Source organism: Sinohyriopsis cumingii, chromosome 6, assembly GCF_028554795.1.
Source record: "Sinohyriopsis cumingii isolate HCF-2022 chromosome 6, ASM2855479v2, whole genome shotgun sequence".
In the NCBI taxonomy this organism is placed as follows: domain Eukaryota; kingdom Metazoa; phylum Mollusca; class Bivalvia; order Unionida; family Unionidae; genus Sinohyriopsis; species Sinohyriopsis cumingii.
This window is the reverse complement of record NC_142966.1, coordinates 151,097,673-151,116,908: the sequence shown is the minus strand read 5'-3', so window position 1 is coordinate 151,116,908 and position 19,236 is coordinate 151,097,673. Positions and strand designations below refer to the sequence as shown.

General features: G+C 34.9%; 1 protein-coding gene across 1 annotated transcript in view; it reads right to left on the bottom strand.

Annotated features, from left to right (window-relative positions):
• LOC149798264 (uncharacterized) overlaps positions 1 to 19,236 on the bottom strand; it is a 160,975-nt gene that overhangs the window by 82,336 nt on the left and 59,403 nt on the right. Inside the window, exons 12-16 of the mRNA XM_089960859.1 lie at positions 18,149 to 18,466; positions 13,885 to 14,202; positions 9,622 to 9,939; positions 5,392 to 5,709; positions 1,179 to 1,496 (exon numbers count right to left, since the gene is read on the bottom strand). Of these exons, the coding sequence (XP_089816985.1) occupies positions 1,179 to 1,496; positions 5,392 to 5,709; positions 9,622 to 9,939; positions 13,885 to 14,202; positions 18,149 to 18,466 (1,590 nt within the window). The remainder of the gene's footprint in view (positions 1 to 1,178; positions 1,497 to 5,391; positions 5,710 to 9,621; positions 9,940 to 13,884; positions 14,203 to 18,148; positions 18,467 to 19,236) is intronic.

Genomic DNA, 19,236 nt, shown 5'->3' with positions numbered 1-19,236 from the left:
ATATGATCACAAGCAGTATTGTCGTACATATACCATACTGTAATCAGAATATGAATATATAGAAAAAATAACTTTTCACTAATAATTCTGCATATGTTGGAGATTTCAGGGAATGATGGGAGACATCTCTAAACTTGTGAGAAAAACCCTCCCATGCAGGAGGTTCACATGTATGCTGAGGCATGGCAAGTGTATCCAGTGGATATACACATCAGTGGTAAGCAAAGAGTTAAGTGCATTCCCATACATAGGAAATCATCTCTGTGCTTTAAATGACATAACTTCACCTGTAATGATTACACTTGTATAAAGGATAAATATGATACGTTTATGTGAATACAGATAAGACAGGAGTTATGTAATAAAATATCTTGAAAACTTTGTTTGGAAATACATCCACTTGGGGGTGGGAATGACCTATTAAGGCAACAAGATGCATGAAAATCTCATTCATATGCATAGTGGCAATTATAACCATCCAAGATGTTCATAACATCAGAGAATATCTTAAGTATCATCAAAATCAGTTTCAAAAATAGTCTCTAGGGTCATAACAAGCCCTGCCAATTCGATGCTTCATCACCCAATATTATAACCAGATGTTGCTATGCAATCAAATTATTAAAACACTTACCAAATGTACAGATCCAAAGTTTCATCAAAATCTCTTCACAAATACAGCAAATATTATGACAGCAATCTTAATAAATCATAGCTCTAGTACCCATTCTATAAGGCAATGGTACACTGAATGTGAGTTTAAACTCATGCAAGGCCCATAATTATTTCTGCTTCAATGCATCAAATCACTGAGATCTGTCATGTTATTAAATAATTGAAAGCTTCAAAGATACAGAAAGACTGATGATTCTAACTTTATTCTAATACAAACGGTCCACATTTCAGGACTCAAAGTTTGAGCTCAAGTTTCTAACTTCAGATGTTTTAAGAATATAGCCAGGTCATGTAATTACTATGTGTAAATATCACACATGTATATTCAAGTTTCTCCAAGATCTCAAATAAATAAAGTATGTGATCAAAATCTGTCCACCTATAGCATTCATGATAGCATCAAGCAAAAGTTGACAGAAACATGACATAAAGCCATCAGGCCCCAAGAAAGCTAACAAATGGTCTAAGAGTTAGGTGAACTAAACACAAAGGATGTTTCTTACTCTCCATTTCTTCTCTTGATATTTCTGTCCTGTTGATTCTTTCTGCTATGTTTAACAAGTGACTTTTAGACTCCAGGATCTTCATGAATGCTGACACAGCTGATGGCTTTACAAGTACTACACTGAGAAGCATGTCAGCAGCTTTTTTCTCTGGTTGTGATCTGTCCTGTATCTGCTCCACTTCAAGGCAGCTGAGGTGTCTGTCAACCTTAAGATTGTCTGAAACTGAATCTATGTCCCTCCATGTAAGTTTCTCTTGAAGCAGGCCAGACTGCTTTAATACCTGTATTCTTTGCATCCTTGTAATGTATGGATGACCTGAAAAATATTGAGTCATTTATAGTTTCTTTTGTACCAAACATAATGATAGACAATACAGTTACAAAATAATTCTATGAAAGTCTTCAGAGCATATCAAGATTTGTATGACAATACCAATATGACATATGATGAAACACTTATACTTCTGCATGATGCTTGCAATAGAGCTCAGTGGGTGTGGGACTATATGTAACTTTTAAGTCTTCCAATTATGTTGATCAAAATGCTTAAATGTGCCAAAGACTTTCCATGGCTTACACCAAGTGACTCACCCTTTTAACTTGGCAAAAACTTACTGAACATCTGTCATAAGAAAACTCCTTTTTTAGTTTAAATTTCAGTACCTCGACAAACAATACACATTATTAAAATGGAAATATTTGTCAAATAGTAAAGAAAGTCTTGAAAGGCTACCACGCTTGTCTGAACTGAGAAACCACTTTCTGTGTAAATTTAAGCAAGAAAAAATAGTGATTTATTGACTTTCAGGTACATTCCCAAATACAGTATCTGGAATCTGGCTTCGCCTAAATTGATCTTGCTGCATAGATATTAGTTTGTTCCACAATTCCTTCAATTGATGCCTGGGGGACATAATTTTAAGAAAAAAATAATCTCTTTCTTCCCCTCATCCAAACTGAAAGTTGGGCCAAAACGTTCAGTAAACTCTGACTTTTGGACTTTGTTCCTCTCTTATCCACATCTCACTGTCTTCATCATTAGCTTCTGTCTCATTTTCTAACCAACTGGACAAAGATAATTCAGTGTCATTGCCAACATGTGTTAAGTCAATATCCAATTTCATCCTCCAGAACACCTAAAATTCTTATTCTGAATCACTACTGTAAGCAAAAGCCATAATTTCCATTCTCAACTACAAATGCACATATTATCATATGCTGCAAAATTCCACAAAATCTCTAAATTTGGTAAGAACAATTATTTGTTAACACAACAATGATTGTTTATTTGTCCTTTTACTGAAAGTTATTGACCAATAAGAACGATTGTAACTTGAAGACGGAAAGCAGATCTATTGATCACTAAGAATTAGTATGCATAACCGTCAAGTAGATGTCTGCTATGGCATGTAGTTGTGCTTGCTTACAAGCGGATTTATCAGTCACTGATGCAGACATGTGATTCAAAAGACAGGTCAGGTCAGGACAGATCATACCTATTTTAAAAACTTGGTCAGGACTTTAGACCTCCAAATGGAGTATTTTTAAGGAACCAGATTTTATCACATAAACGAATGAAAATTACAACTACAAACAAATTTACATTTTAAACATTAAAATATGCACATCTCCTAATCAAGTCAGTCCTTTCACAGTAAATTATTGTCATTCATACTGTTCTTATATTTATCACAAGTGTGTTTAGCATTTCTTAGATCATTGCTGGATTATATTCATTTTGGTGGCAGTCCTCATCACTGTTCATGAGATATGTACTGTTAATGGAACCTGTTTCCTCTGGAGTCAGCCTAATTTTCCTCAGAAACATAAATGTCCCTTTCATTGTATTGGAATGTGGCAACGCCAGCACAACTCTGATTCCACCAAGAAATTTAAATCATTTCCAGCCTGAGGGTAGATTCAGATTACTGACTGCCTGCCAGAACTGCTCAAGGTTGGTACTGTCTGGATCTAATTCTAATATTGTATTAATGCCAATAAGATTCTTGATATGAAGCACAAACACATATATTATACAAATACACCCATGTGACTTAAGCATAATTAGCAGACACCTTTGTTATCATTATCTTCACTATCACCACTCTTTAATAATGTCAATCAAATCTGAAAAATGACTGACTAGTATTATAAACACTAAAACAAGGACAATGACAACAGTCACCTCAGGCATAATGGATTAAAATGGCAGTTAGTGACATGTACTTTAGACTGGTTAACATTCATGTTCAGAAAGGATTAAATCCAGTCCAGAGGCTTTTATATCAGATTTTTTGATGTGGCTGTTCATAGTACAGTCAAACACATATTTTGCCTAAACATCATGATCACTGGCTGCATTCCCCAGACGGTCACTCATGAGAGATTATGTTTGAATAGGAAGTTGGCAAATAGTGTCTTGACACATCCAATTTTATGCATTTTTTATGCAGATTCTGCAAACTTGTTTTCCAGCAATAGCAAACTTTTGTTGTCCCAGTTAATATCCTTTATAAGATTGGAATTCTGCATTCTTGCTAGCATAACAAGACCTTAAAATAATCTTTACAGGAAGAACAGAATGCTTATTTATATTCCTTTGAACATGATTGCAACCAATAAAATTCCTGTTTCCAAGCATCATTGAATCTGAGATATTCTAGTTGCTAGGAATTTAGTGTTTTGACGTTGATATGCTTAGACATCTAGACAAACCTTAAACATGGGATTCGAACTGACCCACTGTCGGGCCACTTCAAGGAACAATAACATTTCTAATCCTGTCCATATTGCTTTTCATTAAACATAGTATAGACTCTCATTCATCTGGACAAACCTTAAGCACTGAAGTGGAACAGACCTTATGGAGAGATTTAAAGTAATATTTATTATTTTATGCTCAATGGGCTCTTTAGCAACAGAACCATAATGAATTACCGCCTTTAATTCTTTCTGAACAACTTCAGCTGAGATATACTATCATCCACCTCAAGAAATTTCAAACAATGAAGCCAGCCAACCATGCCAACAGGATAAAAGGCGACATTGGCAACTGCATTATCTTGCCCCGTTTAAGAATGTTCAGTCATATGATCACAAGCAGTATTGTCGTACATATACTATACTGTAATCAGAATATGAATATAAAGAAAAAATAACTTTTCAGTAATAATTCTGCATATGTTGGAGATTTCAGGGAATGATGGGAGACATCTCTAAACTTGTGAGAAAAACCATCCCATGCAGGAGGTTCACATGTATGCTGAGGCATGGCAAGTGTATCCAGTGGATATACACATCAGTGGTAAGCAAAGAGTTAAGTGCATTCTCATACGTAGGAAATTATCTCTGTGCTTTAAATGACATAATTTCACCTGTAATGATTACACTTGTATAAAGGATAAATATGATATGTTTATGTGAATACATTTAAGACAGGAGTTATGTAATAAAATATTTTGAAAACTTTGTTTGGAAATACATCCACTTGGGGGTGGGAATGACCTATTAAGGCAACCAGATGCACGAAAATCTCATTCATATGCATAGTGGCAATTATAACCATCCAAGATGTTCATAACATCAGAGAATATCTTAAGTATCATCAAAATCAGTTTCAAAAATAGTCTCAAGGTCGTAACAAGCCCTGCCAATTCGATGCTTCATCACCCAGTATTATAACCAGATCTTGCTATGCAATCAAATTATTAAAACACTTACCAAATGTACAGATCCAAAGTTTCATCAAAATCTCTTCACAAATAAGGCAATGGTACACTGAATGTGAGTTTAAACTCATGCAAGGCCCATAATTATTTCTGCTTCAGTGCATGTAATCACTGAGATCTGTCATGTTATTAAATAATTGAAAGTTTCAAAGATACAGAAAGACTGATGATTCTAACTTTATTCTAACACAAAAGGTCCACATTTCAGGACTCAAAGTTTGAGCTCAAGTTTTTAGCTTCAGATGTTTTAAGAATATAGTACTAGGTCATGTAATTACTATGTGTAAATATCACACATGTATATTCAAGTTTCTCCAAGATCTCAAAATAAATAAAGTATGGGATCAAAATCTGTCCACCTATAGCATTCATGACAGCATCAAGCAAAAGTTGACAGAAACATGACATAAAGCCATCAGGCCCCAAAATAGCTACCAAATGGTCTAAGAGTTAGGTGAGCTAAACACTAAGGATGTTTCTTACTCTCCATTTCTTCTTTTGATATTTCTGTCCTGTGGATTCTTTCTGCTATGTTTAACAAGTGACTTTTAGACTCCAGGATCTTCATGAATGCTGACACAGCTGATGGCTTTACAAGTACTACACTGAGAAGCATGTCAGCAGCTTTTTTCTCTGGTTGTGAACTGTCCTGTATCTGCTCCACTTCAAGGCAGCTGAGGTGTCTGTCAACCTTAAGATTGTCTGAAATTGAATCTATGTCCCACCATGTAAGTTTCTCCTGAAGCAGGCCAGACTGCTTTAATACCTGTATTCTTTGCATCCTTGTAATGTATGGATGACCTGAAAAACATTGAGTCATTTATAGTTTCTTTTGTACCAAACATAATGATAGACAATACAGTTACAAAATAATTCTATGAAAGTCTTCAGAGCATATCAAGATTTGTATGACAATACCAATTTGACATGAAGAAACACTTATACTTTTGCATGATGCTTGCAATATAGCTCAGTGGGTGTGGGACTGTATGAAACTTTTAAGTCTTCCAGTTATGTTGTCCAAAAGGCTTAAATGTGCCAAAGACTATGCTTGGCTTACATCAACTAACTCACCCTTTTAACTTAGCAAAAACTTACTGAACAGCTGCCATAAGAAAACTCTCTTTTAGTTTAAATTTTAAGTACCTCAACAAACAATACACATCATTAAAATAAAAACATTTGTAAAATAGTAAAGAAAAAGTCTTGAAAGGCTACCACGCTTGTCTGAACTGATAAAGAACTCTTTGTGTAAATTTAAGCAACAAAAAATGGTGATTTATTGACTTTCAGGTACATTCCCAAATACAGTATCTGGAATCTGGCTAGGTCTCCACTGATCTTGCTGCATAGATATCAGTTTGTTCCACAATTCCTTCAATTGATGCCTAGGGGACATAATTTTAAGAAAAAAATAATCTCTTTCTTCCCCTCATCCAAAATGAAAGTTGGGCCAAAATGTTCAGTAAACTCTGACGTTTGGACTTTGTTCCTCTCTTATCCATACCTCACTGTCTTCATCACTGGCTTCTGTCTCATTTTCTGACCAAATGGACAAAAAAGATAATTCAGTGCCATTGCCTACATGTGTTAAATCAATCTCCAATTTTATCCTCAGAAACTCCTAAAATTCTTATTCTGAATCACTAGTGTAAGCAAAAGCCATTATTTCCATTCTCAACTACAAATGCACATATTATTATATGCTGCAAAATTTCACAAAATCTCTAAATTTAGTAAGAACAATTATTTGTTAACACAACTCTGGTTATTTGTCATTTTACCTAAGGTTATTGACCAATAAGAACGAATGTAACTTATATGCATAACCATCCAGCAGATGTCTGCTATGGCATGTAGTTGTGCTTGCTTACAAGTGGATTTATCAGTCAATGAAGCATACACATGATGGAAAAGACAGGTCAGGTCAGGACAGATCAGTCTAATTTTTAATATGCAGTCAGGAGTTTTGATCTCCAAATGGAGTATTTTCAACAACCAGATTTTTAGCATGTAAATGAACAAAAATTACAACTACTAAACAAATTTACATTTTAAACATTAAAATATGCACATCCCCTAAATCAAGTCAGTCCTTTCACAGTAACTTATTGCCATTCATACTGTTCTTATATTTAACACAAGTGTGTTTAGCATTTCTTAGATCATTGCTGGATTATATTCATTTTGGTGGCAGTCCTCATCATTGTTCATGAGATATGCACTGTTAATGGAACCTGTTTCCTCTGGAGTCAGCTAATTTACCTCAGAAACATAAATGTCCCTTTTATTGTCTGTATTGGAATGTGGCAACGCCAGCACAACTCTGATTCCACCAAGAATTTTAAATCATTTCCAGCCTGAGGCTAAATTCAGATTACTGACTGCCTGACAGAACTGCTCAAGGTTGGTACTGTCTGGGTCTAATTCTAATATCGTTTTAATGCCAATAAGATTCTTGATATGAAGCACAAACACATATATTATACAATTACACCCATGTGACTTAAGCATAATTAGCATACACCTTTGTTATCATTATCATCACTATCACCACTCTTCAATAATAACAATCAAATCCAAAAATGACTGACTAGTATTATAAACACTAAAACAAGTACAATGACAACAGTCACCTCAGGCATAATGGATTAAAATGGCAATTAGTGACATGTACTTTAGACTGGTTAACATTCATGTTTACAAAGGATTAAATCCAGTTCAGAGGCTTTTATATCAGATTATGTCATGTGGTTGTTCATAGTATTGTCAAACACATATTTTGCCTAAACATCATGATCACTGGCTGCATTCCCCAGATGGTCACTCATGAAAGATTATGCTCGAATACGAAGTTGGCAAATAGTGTCTTGACACATCTAACTGTATGCATTTTTTATGCAGATTCTGCAAACATGTTTTTCAGCAATAGCAAACTTTTGTTGTCCCAGTTAATATCCTTTATAAGATTGGAATTCTGCATTCTTGCCAGCATAACAAAACCTTAAAATCATCTTTACAGGAAGAACAGAATGCATATTTATGTTCCTTTGAACATGATTGCAACCAATAAAATTCCTGTTTCCAAGCATCATTGGATTTGAGATATTTTGGTTGCTAGGAATTTAGTGTTTTGACATTGATACGCTTAGACATCTAGACACACCTTAAACACGGAATTCAAACTGACCCACTGTCGGGCTACTTCAAGGAACAATAACATTTCTAATCCTGTCCAAATTCCTTTTGATTAAACATAGCATAGGCTCTCATTCATCTGGACACATTGTAAGCACTGAAGTGGAACAGACCTTATGGAGAGATTCAAAGGAATGTTTAATATTTGATGCTGACTGGGCTCTTTAGTAACACACCATAATGAATTACCGTCTTTAATTCTTTCTAAACAACTTCAGCTGAGATATACTATCATCCACCTCCAGAAATTTCAAACAATGAATGTAGCCAACCATGCCAACAGGATAAAAGGCGACATTGGCAACTGCATTATCTTGCCCCATTTAAGACTGTTCAGTCATATGGTCACAAGCAGTATTTTCGTACATATACCATACTGTAATCAGAATATGAATATAAAGAAAAAATAACTTTTCGCTAATAATTCTGCAGATGTGGGAGATTTCAGGGAATGATAGGAGACACCTCTAAACTTGTAAGAAAAACCCTCCCATGCAGAAGGTTCACATGTATGCAGAGGCAAGGCAAGTGTATCCAGTGGATATACACATCAGTTGTAAGCAAAGATTTAAGAGCATTCCCATATATAGGAAATCATCTCTGTGCTTTAAATGACATAACTTCACCTGTAATGATTACACTTGTATAAAGGATAAATATGATATGGGTATGTGAATATAGATAACACAGGAGTTATGTGATAAAATATTTTTAAAACTTTGTTTGGAGATACATCCACTTGGGGGTGGGACTGACCTATTAAGGCAACCAGATGCATGAAAATCTCATTCATATGCATAGTGGCAATTATAACCATCCAAGATGTTCATAACATCAGAGAATATCTTCAGTATCATCAAAATCAGTTTCAAAAACGGTCTCTAGGGTCGTAACAAGCCCTGCCAATTCGATGCTACTCACCCTGTATTATACCCAGATGCTGCTGGTAATCAAATTATTAAAACACATACGAAATGTATATATCCAAAGTTTCATCAAAATCTCTTCAGAAATACAGCAAATATCATGACAGCAATCTTAATAAACCATATCTCTAGTACCCATTCTATAAGGCAATGGTAGACTGAATGTGAGTTTAAACTCATGCAAGGCCCCAAATTATTTCTGCTTAAATGCATCTAATCACTGAGATCTGTCATATTATTAAATAATTGAAAGCTTCAAAGATACAGAAAGACTGATAATTCTAACTTTATTCTAATATAAATGGTCCACATTTCAGGACTCAAAGTTTGAGCTCAAGTTTCTAGCTTCAGATGTTTTAAGAATATAGTGCCAGATCAATAATTACTATGTGTAAATATCACACATGTATATTCAAGTTTCTCCAAGATCTCAAATAAATAAAGTATGTGATCAAAATCTGTCCACCTATAGCATTCATGACAGCATCAAGCAAAAGTTGACAGAAACATGACATAAAGCCATCAGGCCCAAAATAGCTACCAAATGGTCTAAGAGTTAGGTGAGCTAAACACTAAGGATGTTTCTTACTCTCCATTTCTTCTTTTGATATTTCTGTCCTGTTGATTCTTTCTGCTATGTTGAACAAGTGACTTTTAGACTCCAGGATCTTCATGAATGCTGACACAGCTGATGGCTTTACAAGAACTATACTGAGAAGCATGTCAGCAGCTTTTTTCTCAGGTTGTGATCTGTCCTGTATCTGCATCACTTCAAGGCAACTGAGGTGTCTGTCAACCTGAAGATTGACTGAGATGGAATCTATGTCCCTCCATGTAAGTTTCTCTTGAAGCAGGCCAGACTGCTTTAATACCTGTATTCTTTGCATCCTTGTAATGTATGGATGACCTGAAAATATTGAGTCATTTATAGTTTCTTTTGTATCAAACATAATGATACACAATACATTTACAAAATAATTCTATGAAAGTCTTCAGAGCATATCAAGATTTGTATGACAATACCAATTTAACATGAAGAAACACTTACACCTTTGCATGATCCTTGCAATATAGCTCAGTGGGTTTGGGACTATATGAATCTTTTAAGTATTCCAGTTATGTTGACCAAAAGGCTTAAATGTGAAAAAGACTATGCATGGCTTACACCAACTGACTCACCCTTTTAACATGGCAAAAACTTACTAAATAGCTGCCATAAGAAAACTTTTTTAGTTTAAATTTCAGTACCTCTACTAGCAATACACATCATTAAAATGGAAACATTTGTAAAATAGTAAAGAGAGTCTTGAAAGGCTACCACGCTTGTCTGAACTGATAAAGAACTCTTTGTGTAAAGTTAAGCAAGGAAAAATAGTGCTTTATTGACTATCAGGTACATTCCCAAATACAGTATCTGGAATCTGGCTTTGCCTCCACAGAGCTTGCTGCATATATATTAGTTTGTGCTACAATTCCTTCAACTGATGCCTGGGGGACATAATTTTAAGAAAAAAAGAATCTTTTTCTTCCCCTCATCCAAAATGAAAGTTGGGCCAAAACATTCAGTAAACTCTGACTTTTGGACTTTGTTCCTCTCTTATCCACACCTTACTGTCTTCATCATTGGCTTCTGTCTCATTTTCTGACCAAATGGACAAAAAAGATAATTCAGTGCCATTGCCAACATGTGTTAAATCAATCTCCAATTTCATCCTCCAAAACACCTAACATTCTTATTCTGAATCACTAGTGTAAGCAAAAGCCATTATTTCCATTCTCAACTACAAATACACATATTATTATATGCTGCAAAATTCCGCAAAATCTCTAAATTTAGTAAGAACAATCATTTGTTAACACAAATTTAACTGGTTATTTGTCATTTTACCTAAAGTTATTCACTAATAAGAAAGAATGTAACTTGAAAACAGACAGATCTATCCATCACCAAGATTTAGTATGCATAAACATCAAGCAGATGTCTGCTATGGCATGTAGTTGTGCTTGCTTACAAGTGGATTTATCAGTCAATGAAGCATACACATGATGGAAAAGACAGGTCAGGTCAGGACAGATCAGTCTAATTTTTAATATGCAGTCAGGAGTTTTGGTCTCCAAATGGAGTATTTTCAACAACCAGATTTTTAGCATGTAAATGAACAAAAATTACAGCTACTAAACAAATTTACATTTTAAACATTAAAATATGCACATCCCCTAATCAAGTCAGTCCTTTCACAGTAACTTATTGCCATTCATACTGTTCTTATATTTATCACAAGTGTGTTTAGCATTTCTTAGATCATTGCTGGATTATATTCATTTTGGTGGCAGTCCTCATCATTGTTAATGAGATATGCACTGTTAATGGAACCTGTTTCCTCTGGAGTCAGCTAATTTACCTCAGAAACATAAATGTCCCTTTTATTGTCTGTATTGGAATGTGGCAACGCCAGCACAACTCTGATTCCACCAAGAATTTTAAATCATTTCCAGCCTGAGGCTAAATTCAGATTACTGACTGCCTGACAGAACTGCTCAAGGTTGGTACTGTCTGGGTCTAATTCTAATATCGTTTTAATGCCAATAAGATTCTTGATATGAAGCACAAACACATATATTATACAATTACACCCATGTGACTTAAGCATAATTAGCATACACCTTTGTTATCATTATCATCACTATCACCACTCTTCAATAACAACAATCAAATCCAAAAATGACTGACTAGTATTATAAAGACTAAAACAAGTACAATGACAACAGTCACCTCAGGCATAATGGATTAAAATGGCAATTAGTGACATGTACTTTAGACTGGTTAACATTCATGTTTACAAAGGATTAAATCCAGCTCAGAGGCTTTTATATCAGATTATGTCATGTGGTTGTTCATAGTATTGTCAAACACATATTTTGCCTAAACATCATGATCACTGGCTGCATTCCCCAGATGGTCACTCATGAAAGATTATGCTCGAATACGAAGTTGGCAAATAGTGTCTTGACACATCTAACTGTATGCATTTTTTATGTAGATTCTGCAAACATGTTTTTCAGCAATAGCAAACTTTTGTTGTCCCAGTTAATATCCTTTATAAGATTGGAATTCTGCATTCTTGCCAGCATAACAAAACCTTAAAATCATCTTTACAGGAAGAACAGAATGCATATTTATGTTCCTTTGAACATGATTGCAACCAATAAAATTCCTGTTTCCAAGCATCATTGGATTTGAGATATTTTGGTTGCTAGGAATTTAGTGTTTTGACATTGATACGCTTAGACATCTAGACACACCTTAAACACGGAATTCAAACTGACCCACTGTCGGGCTACTTCAAGGAACAATAACATTTCTAATCCTGTCCAAATTCCTTTTGATTAAACATAGCATAGGCTCTCATTCATCTGGACACATTGTAAGCACTGAAGTGGAACAGACCTTATGGAGAGATTCAAAGGAATGTTTAATATTTGATGCTGACTGGGCTCTTTAGTAACACACCATAATGAATTACCGTCTTTAATTCTTTCTAAACAACTTCAGCTGAGATATACTATCATCCACCTCCAGAAATTTCAAACAATGAATGTAGCCAACCATGCCAACAGGATAAAAGGCGACATTGGCAACTGCATTATCTTGCCCCATTTAAGACTGTTCAGTCATATGGTCACAAGCAGTATTGTCGTACATATACCATACTGTAATCAGAATATGAATATAAAGAAAAAATAACTTTTCGCTAATAATTCTGCAGATGTGGGAGATTTCAGGGAATGATAGGAGACACCTCTAAACTTGTAAGAAAAACCCTCCCATGCAGAAGGTTCACATGTATGCAGAGGCAAGGCAAGTGTATCCAGTGGATATACACATCAGTTGTAAGCAAAGATTTAAGAGCATTCCCATATATAGGAAATCATCTCTGTGCTTTAAATGACATAACTTCACCTGTAATGATTACACTTGTATAAAGGATAAATATGATATGGGTATGTGAATATAGATAACACAGGAGTTATGTGATAAAATATTTTTAAAACTTTGTTTGGAAATACATCCACTTGGGGGTGGGACTGACCTATTAAGGCAACCAGATGCATGAAAATCTCATTCATATGCATAGTGGCAATTATAACCATCCAAGATGTTCATAACATCAGAGAATATCTTCAGTATCATCAAAATCAGTTTCAAAAACAGTCTCTAGGGTCGTAACAAGCCCTGCCAATTCGATGCTACTCACCCTGTATTATACCCAGATGCTGCTGGTAATCAAATTATTAAAACACATACGAAATGTATATATCCAAAGTTTCATCAAAATCTCTTCAGAAATACAGCAAATATCATGACAGCAATCTTAATAAACCATATCTCTAGTACCCATTCTATAAGGCAATGGTACATTGAATGTGAGTTTAAACTCATGCAAGGCCCCAAATTATTTCTGCTTAAATGCATCTAATCACTGAGATCTGTCATATTATTAAATAATTGAAAGCTTCAAAGATACAGAAAGACTGATGATTCTAACTTTATTCTAATATAAATGGTCCACATTTCAGGACTCAAAGTTTGAGCTCAAGTTTCTAGCTTCAGATGTTTTAAGAATATAGTGCCAGATCAATAATTACTATGTGTAAATATCACACATGTATATTCAAGTTTCTCCAAGATCTCAAAATAAATAAAGTATGTGATCAAAATCTGTCCACCTATAGCATTCATGACAGCATCAAGCAAAAGTTGACAGAAACATGACATAAAGCCATCAGGCCCCAAAATAGCTAGCAAATTGTCTAAGAGTTAGGTGAGCTAAACACTAAGGATGTTTCTTACTCTCCATTTCTTCTTTTGATATTTCTGTCCTGTTGATTCTTTCTGCTATGTTTAACAAGTGACTTTCAGACTCCAGGATCTTCATGAATGCTGACACAGCTGATGGCTTTACAAGTACTACATTGAGAAGCATGTCAACAGGATTTTTCTGAGATAGAAATATGCCCCATATCTGCATCACTTCAAGGCAACTGAGGTGTCTGTCAACCTGAAGACTGTTGGAGATGGAATCTATGTCCCTCCATGTAAATGTCTCTTGAAGCAGGCCATACTGCTTTAATACCTGTATTCTTTGCATCCTTGTAATGTATGGATGACCTGAAAATATTGAGTCATTTATAGTTTCTTTTGTATCAAACATAATGATACACAATACATTTACAAAATAATTCTATGAAAGTCTTCAGAGCATATCAAGATTTGTATGACAATACCAATTTGACATGAAGAAACACTTACACCTTTGCATGATCCTTGCAATATAGCTCAGTGGGTTTGGGACTATATGAATCTTTTAAGTATTCCAGTTATGTTGACCAAAAGGCTTAAATGTGAAAAAGACTATGCATGGCTTACACCAACTGACTCACCCTTTTAACTTGGCAAAAACTTACTAAATAGCTGCCATAAGAAAACTTTTTTAGTTTAAATTTCAGTACTTCTACTAGCAATACACATCATTAAAATGGAAACATTTGTAAAATAGTAAAGAGAGTCTTGAAAGGCTACCACGCTTGTCTGAACTGATAAAGAACTCTTTGTGTAAAGTTAAGCAAGGAAAAATAGTGCTTTATTGACTATCAGGTACATTCCCAAATACAGTATCTGGAATCTGGCTTTGCCTCCACAGAGCTTGCTGCATATATATTAGTTTGTGCTACAATTCCTTCAACTGATGCCTGGGGGACATAATTTTAAGAAGAAAAGAATCTTTTTCTTCCCCTCATCCAAAATGAAAGTTGGGCCAAAACATTCAGTAAACTCTGACTTTTGGACTTTGTTCCTCTCTTATCCACACCTTACTGTCTTCATCAATGGCTTCTGTCTCATTTTCTGACCAAATGGACAAAAAAGATAATTCAGTGCCATTGCCAACATGTGTTAAATCAATCTCCAATTTCATCCTCCAAAACACCTAACATTCTTATTCTGAATCACTAGTGTAAGCAAAAGCCATTATTTCCATTCTCAACTACAAATACACATATTATTATATGCTGCAAAATTCCGCAAAATCTCTAAATTTAGTAAGAACAATCATTTGTTAACACAAATTTAACTGGTTATTTGTCATTTTACCTAAAGTTATTCACTAATAAGAAAGAATGTAACTTGAAAACAGACAGATCTATCCATCACCAAGATTTAGTATGCATAAACGTCAAGCAGATGTCTGCTATGGCATGTAGTTGTGCTTGCTTACAAGTGGATTTATCAGTCAATGAAGCATACACATGATGGAAAAGACAGGTCAGGTCAGGACAGATCAGTCTAATTTTTAATATGCAGTCAGGAGTTTTGATCTCCAAATGGAGTATTTTCAACAACCAGATTTTTAGCATGTAAATGAACAAAAATTACAACTACTAAACAAATTTACATTTTAAACATTAAAATATGCACATCCCCTAAATCAAGTCAGTCCTTTCACAGTAACTTATTGCCATTCATACTGTTCTTATATTTAACACAAGTGTGTTTAGCATTTCTTAGATCATTGCTGGATTATATTCATTTTGGTGGCAGTCCTCATCATTGTTCATGAGATATGCACTGTTAATGGAACCTGTTTCCTCTGGAGTCAGCTAATTTACCTCAGAAACATAAATGTCCCTTTTATTGTCTGTATTGGAATGTGGCAACGCCAGCACAACTCTGATTCCACCAAGAATTTTAAATCATTTCCAGCCTGAGGCTAAATTCAGATTACTGACTGCCTGACAGAACTGCTCAAGGTTGGTACTGTCTGGGTCTAATTCTAATATCGTTTTAATGCCAATAAGATTCTTGATATGAAGCACGAACACATATATTATACAATTACACCCATGTGACTTAAGCATAATTAGCATACACCTTTGTTATCATTATCATCACTATCACCACTCTTCAATAACAACAATCAAATCCAAAAATGACTGACTAGTATTATAAAGACTAAAACAAGTACAATGACAACAGTCACCTCAGGCATAATGGATTAAAATGGCAATTAGTGACATGTACTTTAGACTGGTTAACATTCATGTTTACAAAGGATTAAATCCAGCTCAGAGGCTTTTATATCAGATTATGTCATGTGGTTGTTCATAGTATTGTCAAACACATATTTTGCCTAAACATCATGATCACTGGCTGCATTCCCCAGATGGTCACTCATGAAAGATTATGCTCGAATACGAAGTTGGCAAATAGTGTCTTCACACATCTAACTGTATGCATTTTTTATGCAGATTCTGCAAACATGTTTTTCAGCAATAGCAAACTTTTGTTGTCCCAGTTAATATCCTTTATAAGATTGGAATTCTGCATTCTTGCCAGCATAACAAAACCTTAAAATCATCTTTACAGGAAGAACAGAATGCATATTTATGTTCCTTTGAACATGATTGCAACCAATAAAATTCCTGTTTCCAAGCATCATTGGATTTGAGATATTTTGGTTGCTAGGAATTTAGTGTTTTGACATTGATACGCTTAGACATCTAGACACACCTTAAACACGGAATTCAAACTGACCCACTGTCGGGCCACTTCAAGGAACAATAACATTTCTAATCCTGTCCAAATTCCTTTTGATTAAACATAGCATAGGCTCTCATTCATCTGGACACATTGTAAGCACTGAAGTGGAACAGACCTTATGGAGAGATTCAAAGGAATGTTTAATATTTGATGCTGACTGGGCTCTTTAGTAACACACCATAATGAATTACCGTCTTTAATTCTTTCTAAACAACTTCAGCTGAGATATACTATCATCCACCTCCAGAAATTTCAAACAATGAATGTAGCCAACCATGCCAACAGGATAAAAGGCGACATTGGCAACTGCATTATCTTGCCCCATTTAAGACTGTTCAGTCATATGGTCACAAGCAGTATTGTCGTACATATACCATACTGTAATCAGAATATGAATATAAAGAAAAAATAACTTTTCGCTAATAATTCTGCAGATGTGGGAGATTTCAGGGAATGATAGGAGACACCTCTAAACTTGTAAGAAAAACCCTCCCATGCAGAAGGTTCACATGTATGCAGAGGCAAGGCAAGTGTATCCAGTGGATATACACATCAGTTGTAAGCAAAGATTTAAGAGCATTCCCATATATAGGAAATCATCTCTGTGCTTTAAATGACATAACTTCACCTGTAATGATTACACTTGTATAAAGGATAAATATGATATGGGTATGTGAATATAGATAACACAGGAGTTATGTGATAAAATATTTTTAAAACTTTGTTTGGAGATACATCCACTTGGGGGTGGGACTGACCTATTAAGGCAACCAGATGCATGAAAATCTCATTCATATGCATAGTGGCAATTATAACCATCCAAGATGTTCATAACATCAGAGAATATCTTCAGTATCATCAAAATCAGTTTCAAAAACGGTCTCTAGGGTCGTAACAAGCCCTGCCAATTCGATGCTACTCACCCTGTATTATACCCAGATGCTGCTGGTAATCAAATTATTAAAACACATACGAAATGTATATATCCAAAGTTTCATCAAAATCTCTTCAGAAATACAGCAAATATCATGACAGCAATCTTAATAAACCATATCTCTAGTACCCATTCTATAAGGCAATGGTACACTGAATGTGAGTTTAAACTCATGCAAGGCCCCAAATTATTTCTGCTTAAATGCATCTAATCACTGAGATCTGTCATATTATTAAATAATTGAAAGCTTCAAAGATACAGAAAGACTGATGATTCTAACTTTATTCTAATATAAATGGTCCACATTTCAGGACTCAAAGTTTGAGCTCAAGTTTCTAGCTTCAGATGTTTTAAGAATATAGTGCCAGATCAATAATTACTATGTGTAAATATCACACATGTATATTCAAGTTTCTCCAAGATCTCAAAATAAATAAAGTATGTGATCAAAATCTGTCCACCTATAGCATTCATGACAGCATCAAGCAAAAGTTGACAGAAACATGACATAAAGCCATCAGGCCCCAAAATAGCTAGCAAATTGTCTAAGAGTTAGGTGAGCTAAACACTAAGGATGTTTCTTACTCTCCATTTCTTCTTTTGATATTTCTGTCCTGTTGATTCTTTCTGCTATGTTGAACAAGTGACTTTTAGACTCCAGGATCTTCATGAATGCTGATACAGCTGATGGCTTTACAAGTACTATACTGAGAAGCATGTCAGCAGCTTTTTTCTCAGGTTGTGATCTGTCCTGTATCTGCATCACTTCAAGGCAACTGAGGTGTCTGTCAACCTGAAGATTGACTGAGATGGAATCTATGTCCCTCCATGTAAGTTTCTCTTGAAGCAGGCCAGACTGCTTTAATACCTGTATTCTTTGCATCCTTGTAATGTATGGATGACCTGAAAATATTGAGTCATTTATAGTTTCTTTTGTATCAAACATAATGATAGAAATACAGTTACAAAATAATTCTATGAAAGTCTTCAGAGCATATCAAGATTTGTATGACAATACCAATTTGACATGAAGAAACACTTACATCTTTGCATGATCCTTGCAATATAGCTCAGTGGGTTTGGGACTATATGAATCTTTTAAGTATTCCAGTTATGTTGACCAAAAGGCTTAAATGTGAAAAAGACTATGCATGGCTTACACCAACTGACTCACCCTTTTAACTTGGCAAAAACTTACTAAATAGCTGCCATAAGAAAACTTTTTTAGTTTAAATTTCAGTACCTCTACTAGCAATACACATCATTAAAATGGAAACATTTGTAAAATAGTAAAGAGAGTCTTGAAAGGCTACCACGCTTGTCTGAACTGATAAAGAACTCTTTGTGTAAAGTTAAGCAAGGAAAAATAGTGCTTTATTGACTATCAGGTACATTCCCAAATACAGTATCTGGAATCTGGCTTTGCCTCCACAGAGCTTGCTGCATATATATTAGTTTGTGCTACAATTCCTTCAACTGATGCCTGGGGGACATAATTTTAAGAAAAAAAGAATCTTTTTCTTCCCCTCATCCAAAATGAAAGTTGGGCCAAAACATTCAGTAAACTCTGACTTTTGGACTTTGTTCCTCTCTTATCCACACCTTACTGTCTTCATCAATGGCTTCTGTCTCATTTTCTGACCAAATGGACAAAAAAGATAATTCAGTGCCAT